This window comes from Lampetra fluviatilis, chromosome 1, assembly GCF_964198595.1.
Source record: "Lampetra fluviatilis chromosome 1, kcLamFluv1.1, whole genome shotgun sequence".
Classification (NCBI taxonomy): Eukaryota; Metazoa; Chordata; class Hyperoartia; order Petromyzontiformes; family Petromyzontidae; genus Lampetra; species Lampetra fluviatilis.
In genome coordinates, this window is record NC_136275.1 from 23,526,509 (window position 1) to 23,545,611 (window position 19,103).

The 19,103-nt window shown below is 41.8% G+C and overlaps 1 protein-coding gene across 5 annotated transcripts in view; it reads right to left on the reverse strand.

Moving 5' to 3' along the window:
* LOC144934146 (unconventional myosin-Ib-like) overlaps positions 1–17,320 on the reverse strand; it is a 116,500-nt gene extending 99,180 nt beyond the window's left edge. For all 5 annotated transcript variants that reach the window (XM_078859668.1, XM_078859658.1, XM_078859647.1 and 2 more), the window contains exons 1-3: positions 17,191–17,320; positions 8,080–8,232; positions 5,326–5,441 (exon numbers count right to left, since the gene is read on the reverse strand). In XM_078859668.1, the coding sequence (XP_078715794.1) occupies positions 5,326–5,441; positions 8,080–8,211 (248 nt within the window). In that variant the 5' untranslated portion in view covers positions 8,212–8,232; positions 17,191–17,320. The remainder of the gene's footprint in view (positions 1–5,325; positions 5,442–8,079; positions 8,233–17,190) is intronic.
* Between the last annotated feature and the right edge of the window lie 1,783 nt (positions 17,321–19,103).

A 19,103-nucleotide genomic window follows, 5' to 3' on the forward strand; every position in this document is an offset into this window, starting at 1 on the left:
GTTTGCTTAAACATTAACGTATTACACGTAACGCAATTATTCGTGAAACGTGCCATTTACCGTTCTGTGAAAAATATTCAGTACAAACGATTGCTCGTGAGTGATCTGTGCCGCAGTTCTCGAAAGACGTTCACCACGAAGATTACGATCCCCCTCCTCACTCACTCTCTCACACCTCGCACACAAACGCAACTATGGCATCACGGGGCATGGGCACAGATAGGGGGGGCGTGGGGCAGGGACAAAGTGCCTCTGCTCTCACCTACAACCACCCATCCTCACCAAAGTGCTCGCCATAAATGAACCACAATACGTTTCTGATCTCGTCAAGGAGCATAAAACCATCACGCGAACTCCGGTCATCCTCGCAGCAGCAGCTTTTGGCCGGCCATCGAACAAAGACGGTCACTGCATCGCGCTCTTTCAGATGTACTTCTGTGGCCATCTGGAACGCTCTTGCTTCCGATATTAGGAAGCCACTGGAGCTATGCACTTTTAAACCTGGATTGAAAACTAATTTCTTTAGAACTACTCTTTGTGTTTAGTTTGTTGTCCTTCCCCTGCACCTCCGATTAGCACGGTTGACTACATATGGTGCAAAATAAGTTCAAAATACATATATGAGGCTCTGCTATGTAACACAAATACTGAGAATATTCCAAACTGTCACTTTACAGCTCTAACCAATCAGTCTCCTTTGTGCCATAATATGTCATTCTATTGCCATTGGTTATTCTAATGGCTACCTGAGATGGTGAACAACTTATCCATTTATATTCAGTCTTTTCGTTTCCCTGATCCAATCTATACAATAACAATGAAAATAAATGACTACAAACGTAAATCAAATGCATAATATTGACTGCTAAGAAATGTCAGTAGGCTTGGGTAGTACATATCCCTAGTAGAGATGGCGGCCAATGATCGAGACGGTCATGTAGTGGCGGCCAAAGGAGGGAGCACAGGTATTTACTCAACTAATGGACAAGCCCATCGAGCCAAGTGGCACTGCGGTTAAAGTGCATGGCTGTCACTTGGAAGGATAAGAGTTCAAATCCAGGTCACGGGTCGAGCCAACCCATCATCATTCTGGGTTGAATACAATGATAAGCACTTTGTGTAGATACTCTCTGCTATGTACGTTGCCATACATAGCAGGCGTTACCAAAAAGATTTCCAAAATTCTAAACAAACACAAGATCCAGGTCCGATTCAGTACAGTACACAAGATCCGTAATTGGATCCCATCCGTAAAGGATGTCATTCCTGACTTACAGTACCCTGGTGTCTACAAACTGAGTTGCACCTGTGGTGATTGTTATATCGGGGAAACGAAACGACATATTTCTGACCGCATTCGTGAGCACAAGTCGGATTTAAAGCACGGCAGGACGAATTATTCAGCCGTAGCTGACCACTGTTATAATACTGCTGGTTCTCATGACATTGTGTTCTCCGATACCAAGGTACTCTGCAAGCCTCCTGGATACTACCAAAGATTTGTCCATGAAGCCATCCAGATATACAAACATAGACATAACTTCAACCGAGAGGATGGATTCAAATTGAGCAATCATTGAAAGGATGTCATTAACCAAGTTTAATTTTAGCTGCCGTGCAGTCTACTGCTAGACAGACAGTTTATATTCATTTTCATATTCATATCCATATTCCCAGTTTTCCACTCCCAGCTTTACACACTACCATCACCATTGCCACACGTTATTTCGAGCATGCAAGTTTAGCTTGTGCCTTTCTAATTTTCCAGATATACAAACATATACATAACTTCAACCGAGATGATGGATTCAATTGAGCAATCATTGGAAGGATGTAATTAACCAAGTTCAACTTTAGCTGCCGTGCAGTTTACTGCTAAACAGCCAGTTTAGATTTATTTTCATAATCATATCCATATTCCCAGTCTGTTACCCCCAGCTTCACACACTACCATCACCATTACCACACGTTGTTTTTTTAATCTTGCGCATTATAATTTACCCCACCCCCCTGGCAGCATAACAAAAGGCTGCTTAATCTTAGCTTTCTTATCTACTTCCGCCCCCTGCGTCACAAGGCTTCAGTTTGAGCTCCATGCGTTTGCTCCCAGCGCCCTCCCCGTTCCTCACATCGTTGCCTCCCAGTCCACAGCCCGCCCACACACTCACCATGGCCCCCTCCCTACATCCCCCGCGACTATATAATTCCTCGTCACAGCCATCTCTTAGACACACTTAAGCAGTTGTGCTTTCGCTACGTTGTCCCCACCTGAAGAAGGACGCTTGTGTTGCGCCCGAAACGTCGTGATTTAATTTAGTTGTTTTCATTTATTTTATTGAATTTTTTACCTACGTGACTTTACCGGAAAAAAATCCAAAGAGTATTAATCCTTGCAGTCACGAAAGCTTCAAATCTAGAACTACTTTGTGGAGAGTCAGAAATGATTGTCTCATGAAAAGACTAATTCCGTCAGAGGACTGTGGAATTCTATCACTGGCTCTGGATCACCATCGATTATGAGCACTGCACAATTTCACATTTGATGTCCACGTTGCTGTTCAGTGATTTCCCCGTGAAAAAGACCAATTGCGGCCCTCTGTAAAGTCACTCATTCAGTCATGCTGGAACTAAATCTAGCTACCTCAAGAAAGGCACTGGGTGAAACCTTCGCTTAGCTCAGCATGAAGCGTATGCAGGCTCGTGGAGTGGTGAATGTGTTGCCAGAGCCCATGGGTACATGCTCTTTGTGCATTTAATTGATAGTCTTGGTGTTATACAATTCCAAAATCCTCACACAATCAGTGAGAAAAAGAAACATCCATTCACTTTCAGACAGAACAAGTAAATATACGCTTTACACGTACATTAACAGTTTCTAAAATGACTAAATAACATTATGGCATTGAGAGTATTGGCTGCTATAAATTTCCATATAATAAGGCACTTCACAATGCTATCATTTCTGGCCAAGTTTCTTCTGTAAAAGAGCTTTATAGCTCAGTGGGCCTTACCTGGTAAAATAAAATAAAAATATTTAACCTCTTCAGCTCTCAGGAGCAACAGCAGATGAAGAAGTCCCTTTACATGTGAACACACTTCATCTAATAAAACACTTAATATGTAAACCAACGCAGAAATGAACCACCAAGAATCCCCACATTGTCAGTTTGCCAGCTTAGGAGGTCATTACCAGGCCATGTCAATTGGTTTGAAACGTGACTTTTTATGGGATTTTGAGTCTTCCACAGAGCAAGGCTTGTGGCTGTGGTCCAGGGGTAAAGAGATATTTCTTGATAGAGAACTGTAGAGGATATCCCATGTGAACTGAACTTGAGCTACATTAGAAGTGTGTGTGTGAGCTACTTAAAAATGCAGAGACCAGGAGGTAAAAAGTGCACACAATAACAATGCTCAAAGGCCTCTATCAACAACACAGCAAGGGGAACAGAACGTTAAGGTTTTTCTGGAGAAACTCGATATTATGTTGAGATTATTTGAAGGTGATGTTTGTTGGGCATTGTGTCTTTTATGTCCTTGTCAGTTCCTCTGTGTCTACCATACAAGAGAGGCATTCAGAATTTACGTTTTTCAGCAGTGCTGCCACCCAATGAAAATGCAAACAGGACTATGCTGTTCGTGTGTTTGTTGTCCCGGCTGTGCACGCCGCTGTAGTTGGGAAATTGAATGGCATGGCTTTGAAGTGGAAGCGTTGGTTTTCAGACACGTGATTTCTTCAGTGACAAAGAAGACGAAAAAGGTGATAGATAAAGTGCTAAAATCATGGATTCTGATCCGTGGGGGAAGCATGCCAATTTTGCTATGGAGTCAACTTAAAAAAAAAAACAAGGAGGTGGCGTCAAGAATTTTAAAAAGCTCCGTGAACTTTTCTGCGATAAACACATTACCTTGCAAGCAAACGACCAACCCCTGTGGGACTCTACACATGGTTGTAATTAGCGAAGGAATTTGATTTTTTTTTCTTCGTTCTTTCAACTATGCAGTCTGCTGTCGAATCCTGACCTTAAACGTATGTCAATAAAAACGTGAAAACACAACCTTGTTTAACGCTTAGGATGTACAAGTAACCAGATTGAATACATGTGAATAAATACCTCGTGATGAGTACCACTGGTGCAAGCTTTGTGTTGGTCTTAGTGCTGCAGTGCAATGGTATCACTTTTCATATAGGAATATCCCATGTTCCATTGCATTGTTCGTTTCAAAATAATACATATACATTGTGGCCAATGATGCAATGTTTTAACCAACTAGCTTTGATCATTAAAAAACTATTTTTTTCATCAACCTTTTCCCAAAGAGCATATGCAGAATTTACTAAAATAATAGCATCTACAGCAAGTCTGGTATACAGCACGTGTGAATATTTACCCCCAACACTTTCGTAATATCACAACTCCCTGCAACCACCTGCGCATACATTACGGCACCGAGATTCAAGACTACGCGTTATATTGTTCTGTTGCTACACGAGAAATAATTACAAACCACACATGTAACATTTATACAAGACTACACGTATCAGAACCTGAATATTACTTTATACTGGAGGAATCTGATGAGCTATAACGCTCTTCTTCACAGATGTCCAGTCGGGGCGGGTAAGAATGTTACAACATCAAACAGTACAAAAACATGATAACAGTGCAAAGTACAAGAAAGGTAAACAAATAACCCAAACACATACAAATGAAACTAAACCATCCCCATCCTACCAAACAAAGCCAACATATTTGTCAAAAGCGAACTGGCCACAAATGATAGCTCAACAAATTGGCTTATTATTTGGACATTTATAGCAGCAAACAGCAGCACCACACAAATGCTTTGCCTTTCATCTTTTAATTAGTCTGGTGTGACTATGTTTTGTCTAACTCAATGCAAAGAAAGTCTTTGAAGAGACTACATGCCTTTTTATCCGGAAATCCCCACATTAATCCACCAAAATGTTTATCTTACAATGATTGGATGATATAAATTCATTGGTGGTGTTTATCATTATCTGCAAATAATTCCCTTGCCAGACATGTTATTGTGCTCCCAGTAGAAGAGTGTAGAATTGACAATTTTACTTTTATAAGGAGTAATTAATTCAAGAGACGTGCGTTTTTCAACCTAAAAAATGCAACCACCTACGTCGCATTTTACCTTCTCAATATAAGCATTTTTAAACTCTAAATAACAATAATCACGGCATATGGCTTAGTACAGCAGACAGATGATGAAAATAATAGTGAAACAAGACACTTGTAGACAATAGCCCCCAGTGCCTGTGAGACTATGAGAGGCACAGTCGAGGATGCTCACACATGGGGGCTGAGCTCGTAGATGTTCCGGTTGCGATACTCCTCCACTTTCTCCGCGGAGTAGATAGTCAGCGGCTTGTAAGGGTTCACCGACAGGACCACGTTCCCAATGTACGTCTGTCAGCAGAGGGAGAAATGCATGGTAATTCAAGTGTCCTGTACCTTTTATAAGCATAGCCACTAGGTGTTCAAAGAAGGCGTGCAATGCTTTGCTGAAAAATCATGTCTGATCACTGTATTTTCTAAAACTATGGATTATTATATTAAACTTGATTTGAAGCTTTCGTGACTGCAGGAATTACTCTTTTGTTCTTTCGGTAAAGTCACGTAGAAAGAAAATAAGTTAAATAATAGAATACGACGTTTCGATTGCAACACAAGCAGTTGTCATCAGGTAGAACTAAATTTGAGAGAGAGACAAAACACATTCCCATGAGAGAGCTGTGTGGATTTCCACACAGCTCTCTCATTGACATGCTAAATTCTCTCCCCCGGCCGCTTCAGGGTGGATTTCCACACAACTCTCTCATTGACATGCTAATTTCTCTGCTCCAGCAGACCCACCTCTCTCTCTGTCCCCCCCCCCCCCCTCTCTATTTAAGGCCACGACAAAGAGGCATTGGGTCTCTGTGTGTCTATGTTGTGTGTCTCTCTCTGTACGTCTCTGTGTTGTCTGGCAAAACAACCCCCTACCTCCTCGTGGTGCTGGATGGGCAACGCTGTCGTGGACAGTGCTGTGGGGGTAAGGCCAATTCCTATTGGCCTTTCCCCTCATGGCGTTTGTGACCACCACAGCGGCCAAAAGGGGGCTCTGGATGGGTACGAGGGGCTGGTAACCCGCCCACCTTCAATTAATTATATATATTAAATAATAATAAAGTTAGTGCTCCAACAACTGCAAACATGTTCCTATTTCTGTTACTTCATCATTCCTTCAATCACACACAAATTAATGATGAGAAGCGAGAGAGATGTGCAGCTCATTTCGATATCGACTTGAGATAAATACAAACTTGATTGCGGATCAGCAACAATTTTCAATTCACTTTTGGCAACAACAACAAATATTTAACTTACAAAAATATATATATGCATGCCCCTTACACGTAAAACACATACACTATTATAAGATTATTTTGTCATTGTATTTTTGTCACAAAAAACATGCCTTCGGGCAGAACATTCCCATTTCCAAGCAACATCTGGTTTGCGTTTACAGAGCTTTCCAGACTCGAGCGCTTTTAAAACTGTAGAAGTCTAGTGGTCAATCTGTGTCCTATTACCACTCCACTGACAGCACACATGCACGCACGCACACATACAACCGCGGGGCTTCTATGCAGTGGCCGATCCTGTTATGGACTACACGTTATCTCACTTTCACCTTTGATTTACATTCATACCACCTCTTAAAAAAAGAAACAATAATGTATTCAAATGTTCTCATGATTCTTGTTACCTTTAACGGACAACAATACAAAGGGTGTACATTCTTGTGAGGTCTGTATGTCTTGTCACACGTATCTAAGCACCTTTGCACTCTGTGGGAGGTGTGTCAAATAGATCGATATTCAAACTACGTATTCATGTTTATGACTTCTAATTCATACCATGAAATGTCAAAGAGCAGAAAACTATGCAATCATCAGTCTGGGCTTTCAAGGATTTGAGCGAGGTCTGTACAACGTGCTCCGTGAGTAGCCGAGACCAATAACATATGCAATTATCTGAAGAGGTGAATTATGGTTTTTCACCCATGGTTAACAGACGGGGCTAGACACATGGGACGGAGGAAAATGAATGCAGCGATTAGCAATACTGTTGCATCGTAAATAACATGTATACCGCTACTTAACCTTATGGGAAGCTTGTGTTGTCTCCGAAACGTCGTGATTTTTTATTTTTATTTTACTTTTATTAATTTTAATTTTAATTTTTTGCCTACGTGACTTTACCGAAAAAACCTAAGAATATGAATCCTTGCAGTCACGAAAGCTTCAAATCTAGAATTAAAGACTTAGGACTTGTTCAAAATAAATCTTGCCACCGATGCTAGCCGTGACCGGGAACTTGCAGGCGCACAGCGAAGTGCCGTCCATCATTGCCCCAACCACTCCATCCCAAAAACAACCACAACTAAAATGTGTGAGGCAAGTGCATGGCGATGCAGAACCACCGTTGCCGCCGATACAACAGAAAGTGTGAAAGGTGTGCTTTAGACATGTGTATACATGCAAGCAAGTGTGTGTCTTGTGGCATAAACACATTAAAACACATCAACAGCATAATCACCTTGAATCAGATACATTTATATGGTAGACAGGACATGATGAGATTTGAGGGGCCAAAGGCTCATTCATTAAGCTGGGGGGGGGGGGGGAATAGTAATTTAGCTAAGACCATTTGATCTCACTACTTAAAAGGATTACGTTTGATTTCTGTTCGAGTATATTCTCTCCGTGAGTAGGGGAGCAGTGAGCCCAATCGCTCTTCCCTCCCCTTTTCCCCTCGGGCTTGTCATCCGTGAAATACCTGTACCCCCTTTTACCCTATCGCTCGTGCATTGTGATGGGCTGTTATTCGCACACAAAAAAACACATTTAAAAAAAGTATATTTTTGATAAGCCGGAATGGCTTAGCATATTCCCAGAGCTCCCTGTTCTTTCTACCCCCCCGAGCCACCACATTTATGTTTTACGCCGAAGTGTGCTAGGAAGGGGGTGGGACGCAGTGAAGTGGTGGGGGTCGCACGTACGTAGAACTCGTTGTGCTTGAAGCGTTCCTTGAGGTTTTCGAGGAAGGACTCTTCGCTGAGGGGATCCAGCAGCACCATGTCCGCCAAGCCCACCTTGTCGTCCAGCAGCGAGGTCACCTTGCTCTGCTCCATGATGGCCGATCACTGCAGTCTCTGGGATGAGACGACACACTTAATCACACTCGAGCAGGAGCAGATGGGAGAGGAAGGAACGAGGGACTGATGTAGCAGCATGATCATAGAAAGGTTTTTTTTTATCCCACTGGACTTTGTGCTCTCAGTAGACCTCCTCATAAAACCTAATGTTGTTGCATAACTTTATAAGTACTGTACTGCATTGTACATCGGGAAAATCATTGCACACAGGGGGAAGTTACTGCTAATAAATATCACTTAAATTTCCGATACAGTAAACAATATGGGTGTAACTATCCGCCCACCATTCCCACCGCAAGGCACTTCGATGAAACGTTACGGTTAAGGGTCAACGATGCGTTTCAAGAATTGTTTATTTATGTTGTTCACATTGTGGAGAATGTAGCACCACGAACAGCTGCAGTGATCACTTGAGTCGATTACATACGAGATCTACAAATTTAATACGTCGATTGTGAGACATTTGCCATAAGCTTCAATAATCCACACAATATCAATATTATGAAGTGAATCTCATGAAGCGCACCTCCAGTGATCGGCAAGACTGCGTCATCATGCATAGTATATGGATACGCCTCCCAGATGCTTCATGCGGTAGTTTAGCAAACACGCATCACGTTGTGTATCAAATACGGCAACAAAGAAAACACAAGATTACACCTTAAGTGCCCTAACAACATCACCGTTTGTGACGTGTTAGAAGGTAAAGGAGTGGCACAGCAGTGACATCACAAGTGCGCCCCTGACTAAATGCAAATGCTTTGTTTGTTTGCAATAATAGAGATTAATATTCATTTTAAACAATATGGATCACCAGCTTTGTGCCAAGACGGTAAACGTTATTTGTATTTTTGAGCTGCATCTTACTTTACATGAATTTGGAAACTTAATGTGGGGCGTCTAAAAAAAAAAGTAGGCTTTTCCTCGTTTCTTCAAACTTGCAGGTACTTTATATTTAATTATCTGATGCCATAAAATTTACCAAAAAGGAGTATAACATTAAATGGATGAACACATTGAAACACATCAAAAGCATAATCACCTTGAATCAGACACATTTATACGGTAGACTAGCCATGGCGAGATTTCAGGGGCCAAAGGCTCATTAATTAAAAGCAAAGTCTTTTATTTCAAAACCTAATATTATCCATACCCATCCCTTTATCCACCAGGTTAATCAGAAGCCCTGAAAGGGAAGTGCCAGCATCTGCTGTGCCAACGGACGCATTTTCACACAATTAATTACGCATTGGTTGGATTTCTGCCTGAAAATGTCTATTCAATCATTTAGAACTACACGACATTTACGAGTTGATGGGACACGGGTCTTTGGCAGAATAGTTGCCCTTTTAAAATGTTCTATGCTGGGTTTTTTTTCTATCCTCTGACATTTATTTTAATCTACATCTGGAGAGAATGTACAATTCACCAATTAACATGTGTTTAGTACCTGTCACTTCGACGATTGAGGCCACGAGGAATACAGACACCGCAAGGTAATTTTACTCAATGTCAACGGCAGTAATTTTTTTGAAAGCGAGTTTGCTCCGTTTTAACCTTTAAATATCAATCTGTTCCATTTAAAGTCGACGAAGTGTTCATGATTCTGAGTAAGGCAAGGTATTTGTGTTGTTTCTAATCTTTTTTTGACAGAGTTGTGCGAGTTAAATCTTCATTGAGCATCTTCAATTTATCCTCTTTATCAACACACCTTTTATTCTATCAGATAAATTGTTCGAGGTTTTTTTACATTTCCCCCCACTTTCAGGCACTTTTTTAATATAATGTTAAGGTTACAATTTACAAAGTTGCTTCTACTATTTTACTCTTTTTCTTGCTACTCTGCACGACATGGCAATCACAGGTATGCCCTCTTGGGCCCTGAATCACATATTTAAGGTGTGAATTGACAACAATCATAATAAGCGGCAAACTGTTAAAATGTAAAAATAGTATTAGGCCTAAAATGCCTAATGTATACAATGCCTAGGCCTATATGACTAGTAACGGGTTACAGTCAATGGAATATTTAGTGAACCACTAAACATTGTAGTTGTATGTATGTTGAACTTGTCACACAGTAGGTAGCAAACCTTGCTAATCGGAGGTGCGGGGGAAGGGCAACAAACTAAACACAAAAAATTTTTTTTTAATGAAATGAGAAAGTAGTACTTGTTTATAAAGCCAAACATCCAACATGTGTCAAGATAACGGCAGATCAAAAATAAATAATTACCAAAGAACTCCAGATAGAGGCTTTGATTGATGAACTCAATGAGATTATGACTGGGCTACCAGAGGCAAACAAGAATGCCACACGCTGGCTAAAGGGGGGAGGGGGTTTGTCCAAATTGTACTCACATCGACGAACACCAGTTGGTGCTACCACTTCATATTGAGGACACGGAATTACGTAATTTCCCGGTTAATGCATGCACACGTCGATTAGGTACACGTAATAACTCGAAGAAGTCCAAGGCATTATCCAGTTGCTCTTGTCCATTAGTGACGCATTGTGCAGAGAAAGTAAAACATTCTCCAAATTGGGGTGGCTGGGTTAGGCACTGAGGATGCCAGCTGGTCTTCGAGGTCATGGGTCACTTGCCTGTAACTGCAATCACAGCCCTGCCCGCTGAGCACCCGAGTGTGCATTTACAAAAGCGTGCTGTCCTTCAGAGGGCACGCTTATCCCTGTCCAAATTTGTGGGCTCTAAACATTGTGTGACACTCTTCTCTTAGCAAGAGCGGGCTATGTATTTGTATCTCTTGGTCATAAGCTCGGGTGAGCTTTCAGTTATTTGAGTAATTGCTACAATTTAGCGGCACAACCAACCACGTTACGCGATCGCATGGATGCAACCCAGGGAGCTATCTCTCATTTAAAAAAAAACAAATGCAGCCAATGTATGATTTGAAACTATTTTTTTTTGCCGCCAATGATTTCTAATGTTGTCTCCTGTCCTTCATTGACAAAAAAATCGCGAAAGAGTTCAACAAAAAACAGCAGGCAGCTCAATGATTCCATTCGAAATGCAGATATATAATCAATACGTAAATGTAGTATTATATAAATAATGCTCTATTAAACTCACATGGAAATTGCTAAATTATTTTAACACCATATACATTTCAAATAAAACAGTGGCGATGGGGGGGGAGGGGGCTGGTTGGGGGGAGGGGTTAGGGGGAAGAGAGATGGGGTTGGGGGGAGGGGGCGGGGGGCTCATAAAAGTTTAATCGTGGAGTCTTCGAACGCGCTTGGCGGAGTGGAACGACACCTCCCCAATTGTCATTGCAGTGGCTGGAACACTCGGTGCATTCCCATCTCTCGCGCCCAGTGCTCCCTGCACATATGGCCACATTGCTCTGCAAGCGACTCCGAGGCCGCATAAAAACCCTAATTACCCACCGCGCGTGCGTCCGTATGTACGTACGTGTGATGTTCAGTCTGGCCATGGTGGTGAGGATTTTTTTTAAAGCGTACACAAATCTATTTCTGCGAACCACACTTTCTGAGTTTCCTGCAAAATGAATCATCATTGAAACCAAATGACTATTAAACTTGTTCTTTGGTTCTCTCTATCTACGTGACTTTAACCGAAATACTTCACTTGATACAGTAAATTTGGCTGTGACTGTCCCACCTGAAGACGGAGACTTGTGTTGCCTCCGAAACGTCGTGATTAAATTGAGTTATTTTCATTTATTATTATTATTTTATTTTCTTATTAATTTTTACCTACGTGACTTTACCGAAAAAAACTAAGATTATTAATCATTGCAGTCACGAAAGCTCCAAATCAATATTAAACTTATGTTCAGAGCCTTTTCTTCCTATGTATACCGACGGTCATTCGGAATTGGTGTTGTATTAAGTTAACAACCAAGTAGAACTTTAAAAAAGTATAAATTAACAGCATAGTTGAATTATATTAAGACATGCCTCTGATTAATTTGCCACTCTTAGAAACAAGTACTGTATCAGCGTCAACGATGAAATGCCCATCAGTTTATTATAGCGATTATATTCCTGTTACCTTTTTTTATTCAGTCACGAGTGCCAAGTTTCGTGTCTAAGATCTAAATTCATATCCACATTTGACACGTGAGGGCCTTTAAACAATTGAACAACTGCTCAAGTCACACCCAGTTGTCAGGCGCAACGACCTCAGACGCTTTGATGGTCAGCCCTAAAATGGTCATGCCTAACTTGCAACTAGTGTGGCACACTCGCATGTTACGCTGGTCGTTGCCAGCTGTGATCCTCTGGATTCCCAGATGCATTACGGAATGGATGTTGATTATGTGCACAAGGCAGGAGAATTCCAAGCTGGCACACATGCGCACAAAACTCACTAATATTTAAAAATATCAAATGTTAATGGCACAATGCAAAATGCAATGTGCCAGCAACTTTTATTATAAACTAGCTTTACTACCCGGCTTCGCCCGGGACATGGATTATTGTCTTGGATTAATACACGGCCTACGCGGAGGGTGGGGTGGGGGTGCGTGACGTCAGCAGGCACCCTGCATAACGCTGCCGCATGCGGGTGACATCACAGATGTGATGCTCAATATATATTCATTATTGCACCCCCCCCCCCTCCCAAATTACAAAAGTCTATTTTTATACTTTTTGCATTGTGAACAGTCTGGAAGATACCCACATGCCAAATTTCAAGTTTGTTGCATGTCGGGCAGTATGCTAAAGATTTTGAAGAGACACACATATTCACAAAGTTACCTTTTATATATATAGATTAGTTTATTGAGTATAAATATTTTTATTTGTGAAGTGTTTGTATGTTACTCATATGCCTAATTCAAATCTGGTCACCAGACACATTTTTTAAATGTATTATTCATCAGGCCCCATGTTGTTAAGTGCAGTCTCCAACCTTTATTAACTCAATCTCTCTGGCCCTCTCTATGTGCTGTGCAGACCATTGTCCAAAACGTCACCTATGATTAATGTTCTTTTTTTCTTTTAATGCGGTGTTTGTGACGAATGTGTTGCGTTGTTCTGTTTAAATGTCTATCTTTCATTTGGTGATGCTGCCAACGCATCTTCACCAAATTATTTGCTCATTGTATCCACGTCAACCTTTGGTGAGGAGGATAAATAAATAAAATATTCTACAGAAATCTGTCACACCTTCACAGTGGTGGTTCATTGTTCGGCATGACACAGAAAAGAAAGTAACCTGGCAGGCGGCCGTGAAAATTGGCTACACATAAACAAACAGGCTGAAAACCACCCAATGTGCCGAACATGGCCCCTAATCACTAGGAGGGGCATATATTTTATGAAGCAATCGAAGATGGACTTTTTTTACAGGGCCCATGCAAGGTCCTTACCCTCATCTCACGAATATGAGCCTTAAGGGCTGGGCGTCGTTATCACCCAGCTTTACCACCGCTGGTGAGGAAAGTCCTGTGCATTTTCAACGAGTCACTTGTCAGGTTTATTGCCACGTGGCCCTGAACCTGCAACCTTCAAACCCTGTACCCAGTGGCATTGAGACACACCCTAAGGGTGCAAGATCACTGTCTCGCTGATGGCACCAAACATTACAACCGAGTCTACGCGTTTACTTTTGAGTAATTTGATCATTCTTGATGCAAGGCCCAGAGGCAGAGCTTGTAATTCGGAAACGTAATTGAGTCAGATCAACAACGGTAACGAGGGGGGAACGTATGCTTCATAGATTGTACCTGAGGCTAAATATAAACACCAGCATCTGCTTCATTGGAACATTTTCTGCGTTGCTTGACCTTGCTTTGATAGTAATGTTTCCTCGCTAGAAAGGGGCCGTCCATAAATGACGTCACGCACCGAGGGAGGGAGGAGGGGGGTCAGACATTTGTGATTATGTGTGACGATGTGTGACGAGGGTTTGAGAAATGTGACGTCACATCAAAATGCGCAACTTTAAATAAATATTAATTAAATAGAATTGTTATAACAACACTAATTTTGATGCATTTGCATTAACTATTTGATATTTAAATTCACTAAGGTCACCTTTTATTTATTTCATGAAGGAGCATTTTGCTTCTCCGTGGGAGAATGGAGAAGCATACATTTTGTAAATGTTTTGAATGATTTTTATTAAACATTTAGATTCTAGTAATTATACCAGGGCTTTTCATTCTGTGGAATGAATGTGTGATTTTTTTTATTGTACTCTCCAATTTGCTTCGTTCTACTACAAAGTTTGAAGAAATTTTTTTATAGTTATAATTCATTTTAATATGTTATAATTATAAAAGAATTTCAATATAATATTCTGAACATCTGCAGTTTTAGTTAGACGTTGAATATTTTCAAGTGAATGTTATGCTAAATTTCAGCTTTCCAACGCCTCCTTTTTAATAAATGTTTTCTCCTACAACATCAGAGTGCAGCGCCACATTAAATACGCACTAAAATGACAATAGTTTAAAGTGATTTGAAGCATGTTTTATTTTAAAAATGGAAATACAGTATGTGTTTTTTGGGGTGGGGCAGAGCTTTGTGACGTTATATTTGAGGTCTGACTTTTTGTGACGCCGTGTGACGAGGGGGGGGGGTCAAAAATCGGCCAAAATCGCGTGATTTCATTTATGGACGGCTCCTAATGCGTTTTTATTAACCTTGGGCAGTACATGGTTACATTAGCTCCAGTCACACCTATTTAATCTCAGTCTCTGGAAAGCCATCAGTATTAATTTTAGAAAGTTGTAAACAATGATTTATTCGAATAAATATGACCCAAACTAATATTATCCCTCATACAGTGCTTCAGTTGAAAACAATGTTATGGGCGATTGTGTTGAATTGTTCTTGTTATTGGATAATTTCGTGAGAAATTGCTTCATATACGATTATATAAAGTAAAGAATAGCATAAAGCATGTAACATCCAAGGGTATGCAGAGGTTGTGGGAGAATGTTGTCAAAACTGAAGCACTCCTCATCGGCAAAGAGTCAACATGCAGAAAAGACGAAAGTTTGAGTACATCTCCTAATCTCTGACGTGTGTATGTATGAACTTATTTCGCACCGTACGTGGAAAACATTGTAATTGTAATTGGTCCTGAAGATTAATTATCTTCTTAAATAGCTACATTCTGCCGGACCTCATATCTCCATCAGTTCAACATCTCCTACATCCACAATTTCCTCACCCCAGCTGCTGCTGAGACCCTCAACCGTGACCTCATCCCGACTCAACTACTGTATTGTAACTCTCTTCCCTACAGCCTCTTCCAATCCGTCACCTTGAAACTAAAGGTGTCCGAATGTTGCTGCCAAACTCCTCACCCCGCACCCATAAAGAGTAGACAACATCACCCGGTAATGCTAAACGCCCCTCAAGCTCCCAAAATACCAGTTGAATTTCAAGAGTCCACTCCCCGTCCTCAAAATCCTCAAATGAGTCAACCCCTTCATACCTCTCCCATCTCGTCGGACACTACGACCCCTCCGCTGAAGCTCCCTGCTCCAAAACAACTGTTCTGTTCACTCCCTTCCAAAGTTCATTTCCAGGTTCAAAACTCCCCTTTATTCCTCAACCTCAGCACAAAATAAATCCACCCATTGTTCCCGCACAGCATCTCGAGATGAGGTTCCATTTTGACACTGCCATACATCTAAATTGTATTTAAATTATGAATTGTCATGGATTTTCATTTACCCTCATAACAAAGTGCCGCTTGAAGGAGTAAATTTATCACATTTTATCGAGGTGGACAGATAATCAAAAAAAGATCATTGATTATTACAGGATTATTGGTATAACGATTAATACGGAACCGGTATTAGTGGCGGAGCAGGGGCAGAGTAATTAGTTCACCGGAGTTAAATTCCACCCCATGGCTAACATCAGTGTTGAGTGGCATCTGAAATTATACCAGACACGGGTCCCCTTAACCATCCCTCACCGAGCAGCATGGTGAAGTATGGTCAAACAAACCCCATGACGGATGTGGCGAGGGGGGTGGCCGTCATGAAAAAAAAAGAAAAACAACGGTTTACCATTGCTTCGTTTCCAGGTCATTACATTAATGGATGGCTCTTGGTGTACTAATTTCTGAGAAAACGTATTTGCTTTGCGCAAAGTTGGTCATGCAACTTTACTGCATTAGGATACGAATAGTTAATTCACACAAATACCGTAGTAACAGCATTACCCGGTGTAACACATGCGATCATTTCCACTTCAAGCAACGATGCCCATTCCTAATTTCCGAACCAGTAAATGGAGGCAGGAAATGTCAAACCGAACGGTAAATGCTGTTTCACAACGCCGCACGAGTTCTCTTACACACTCACTCAAGCGATCAAACATGTCATGCACCAACCAAAAACCTGCCGAGAGCTCACTGACCCAGAGACGATCTCTTTGAGGGAGATGACCACCCGATTTGTTTCCTCAAGATAATTCGTGTGTATTTTGAATGACACCGTTTTCAAAAGTGTCAGGTTAGAGTCCCGACTTGTTCACCTATTTACTAGCTTCTGTAACATGTATTGATTACTATTACTAGCATTAACATTAAATGTTGTCCGATGCCCATGGGTCTCTCCCACTAGATTGAATCTTACACGTAACTAACCACTGTCCATCGCTACACTTTGCCTCATTACCAAAGCACAGATTTAATCGGGCCATAGCAGTGTTCATTTTCAGTAAGCAGTTAACATCTGAATGAAAACCCATTGACACGACACTAATGGAACCAACGGAAATACGAAGTTAAGAACCACTCAACCACGGAACCCAGGAAAGGAATGGAACCACAAAGAGAATGAGTCATGGCCCTCGTGGGGAAGATACGAGATGATGCCCCAGCTGCCCCTGTGTGCCCTCCTGCCCGGTGGGCACACTTGATGGCATTGATGATCATGCTGATTGGCAGAGCGGTGCTGTGCAGCAGCAGCAGATGAGGATGATGATGATGGACCCACCGTGAATGTAGCAGCCACACTGACAGGATTCTCCGGACTCAGTTCCACATGGAGGGTGCTGAGCTCCTCTCTCTCAGCTGCTCCTCTGAGCCGAGGATGGAAGAAGAGTGAACAAAAGCTGGCCCGCACTCCGCCGTCACGCACCCCCCCCCCCACGGGACGTGGGGGGGGGTGTGGATGGTGGGGTACGGGGCGGGGCTACCAGGGGGTGGGGGGGCGGTGGGGGGGGCGGTGGAGGGACCTGGCTGGATGGGGTTGGGGCTCTGGAGGGGGGGGGGGTGCAATTGAGGATGAAGCGAAGGTGGAGCGTGGGCAATGTGATGAGGGGCGTGGCTAGTAACTGAGGGGGCGGGGTTATATGATGCGGGCAGCGGGACTCTGCTAGGGGGCGGGGCTAAACACGGCGAGGGGCGTGGTAATGTAAGGAATAGAACTTAGCTGACTGTAAGATAAAACGAATAATTGAGTGATATTGCGTTGGCAGTGGTGCTCAAGCATGAATTGCAAAAAGAAATTCAACACATTTGTCAAACAACACCGCTTTAAAAAAAAAAATTAAACAGGCGACGTTTCGGTCAATGCCCCTTTTGAATATATAGAGCTGTGGAAGAGGCATGGGGAGGGATTCGGGGCGATCAGCCCCTTGGCTGTAGCCTACACAGATACAAGAGGGCTCACGATCTCTCGTAGAAGTACACAATAGTCCCGTACAATAAAGAAATCGTTAGCGCCGCCGTGGAGAATCATACTTTTCACATTGGTGCTGTTATAACCCATTACGTGAGTATGTTAAACTTCTTTCGCACCGTACGTAGCCAACCTTGATTATCGGAGATGGAAGTTGGGGAAAGCCCCCAGTGTGGCTGACGTCGAAGAGTTGAGGAGGGATCTGATGCAGACATTCTGCATGAACTGTTGTGTTTTGTGTGCTTATCTCATGAACAGTGGATTGTTGTGTGCACTGTGTGCAATGCCCTCCAGGTCCAGGGTTCACAATGCAACCTCGTCACTGATAATAAAAACTCCAACCGTTTTTAAAACCCAAACGTTTTTGTGGCTTGGTTAAAATAAGCCATTTCAATGTTTGCAGGCGTTAGGCAAATGTGTTGGTGTAGTGACCAAATAAATAGAACTTTCCATATATTAAATCAGGATATTGACATCTCCATATGGCAATATTGTATTGCATTTGGCCAGTGCCGGATAAAGCTCGTGCGGGGTCTGTAGCATATGTTATAAAGGGGCCCTAAATGAAAAAAGACGTAAATTTTAAAATACAAATGTTTTATTTGTAGAGTCAAATAATCGTATTTTTTATTTTCAATACAGCCAGATAATATGACAAATCGCTAACCTTAAACACCCAGTCGTTCATTAAAGTTGAAGGCAGTATAGTACGATAGTAATAGAGCAAGTGCAGAATCACTGAACCGGAATTGATAGCTTGAAAGCATTTAGCGTGGGCCCTTGAAAGTGCGGGGCCCGTAGCATATGTAGCTACTTTTGCTACGAGGATAATCCGGCACTGCATTTGGTAACTTAACAACTATTGGTCAATTACAACGACATTATAATACAGTATTGCTCTGAACAAAGTTTCCCAATGGGCTGTCATACTATGAACAATTCTCTACTGTCAGTCCATCATAATCATCATCCTCAAACTACAGAAGGGCGTTGGAATTATTTAGATGCGACATAATGTAAGGCTCGTCGATTTGCTGAAATATCTTAAGGGCTCTGTAAACGCAATTCCTCATCCTTATCAAAGTAAAACTAAACAATTTTATTTTACCAGGTAAGGCCCATTGAGCTAATATAGCGGGTTTTTTCACAAATGGCAGCTCAACTAAATAGCATATCTTGTGGAAATTTATAGCAGCCAAATACTCTAAACGCATTTTGCTAAATGC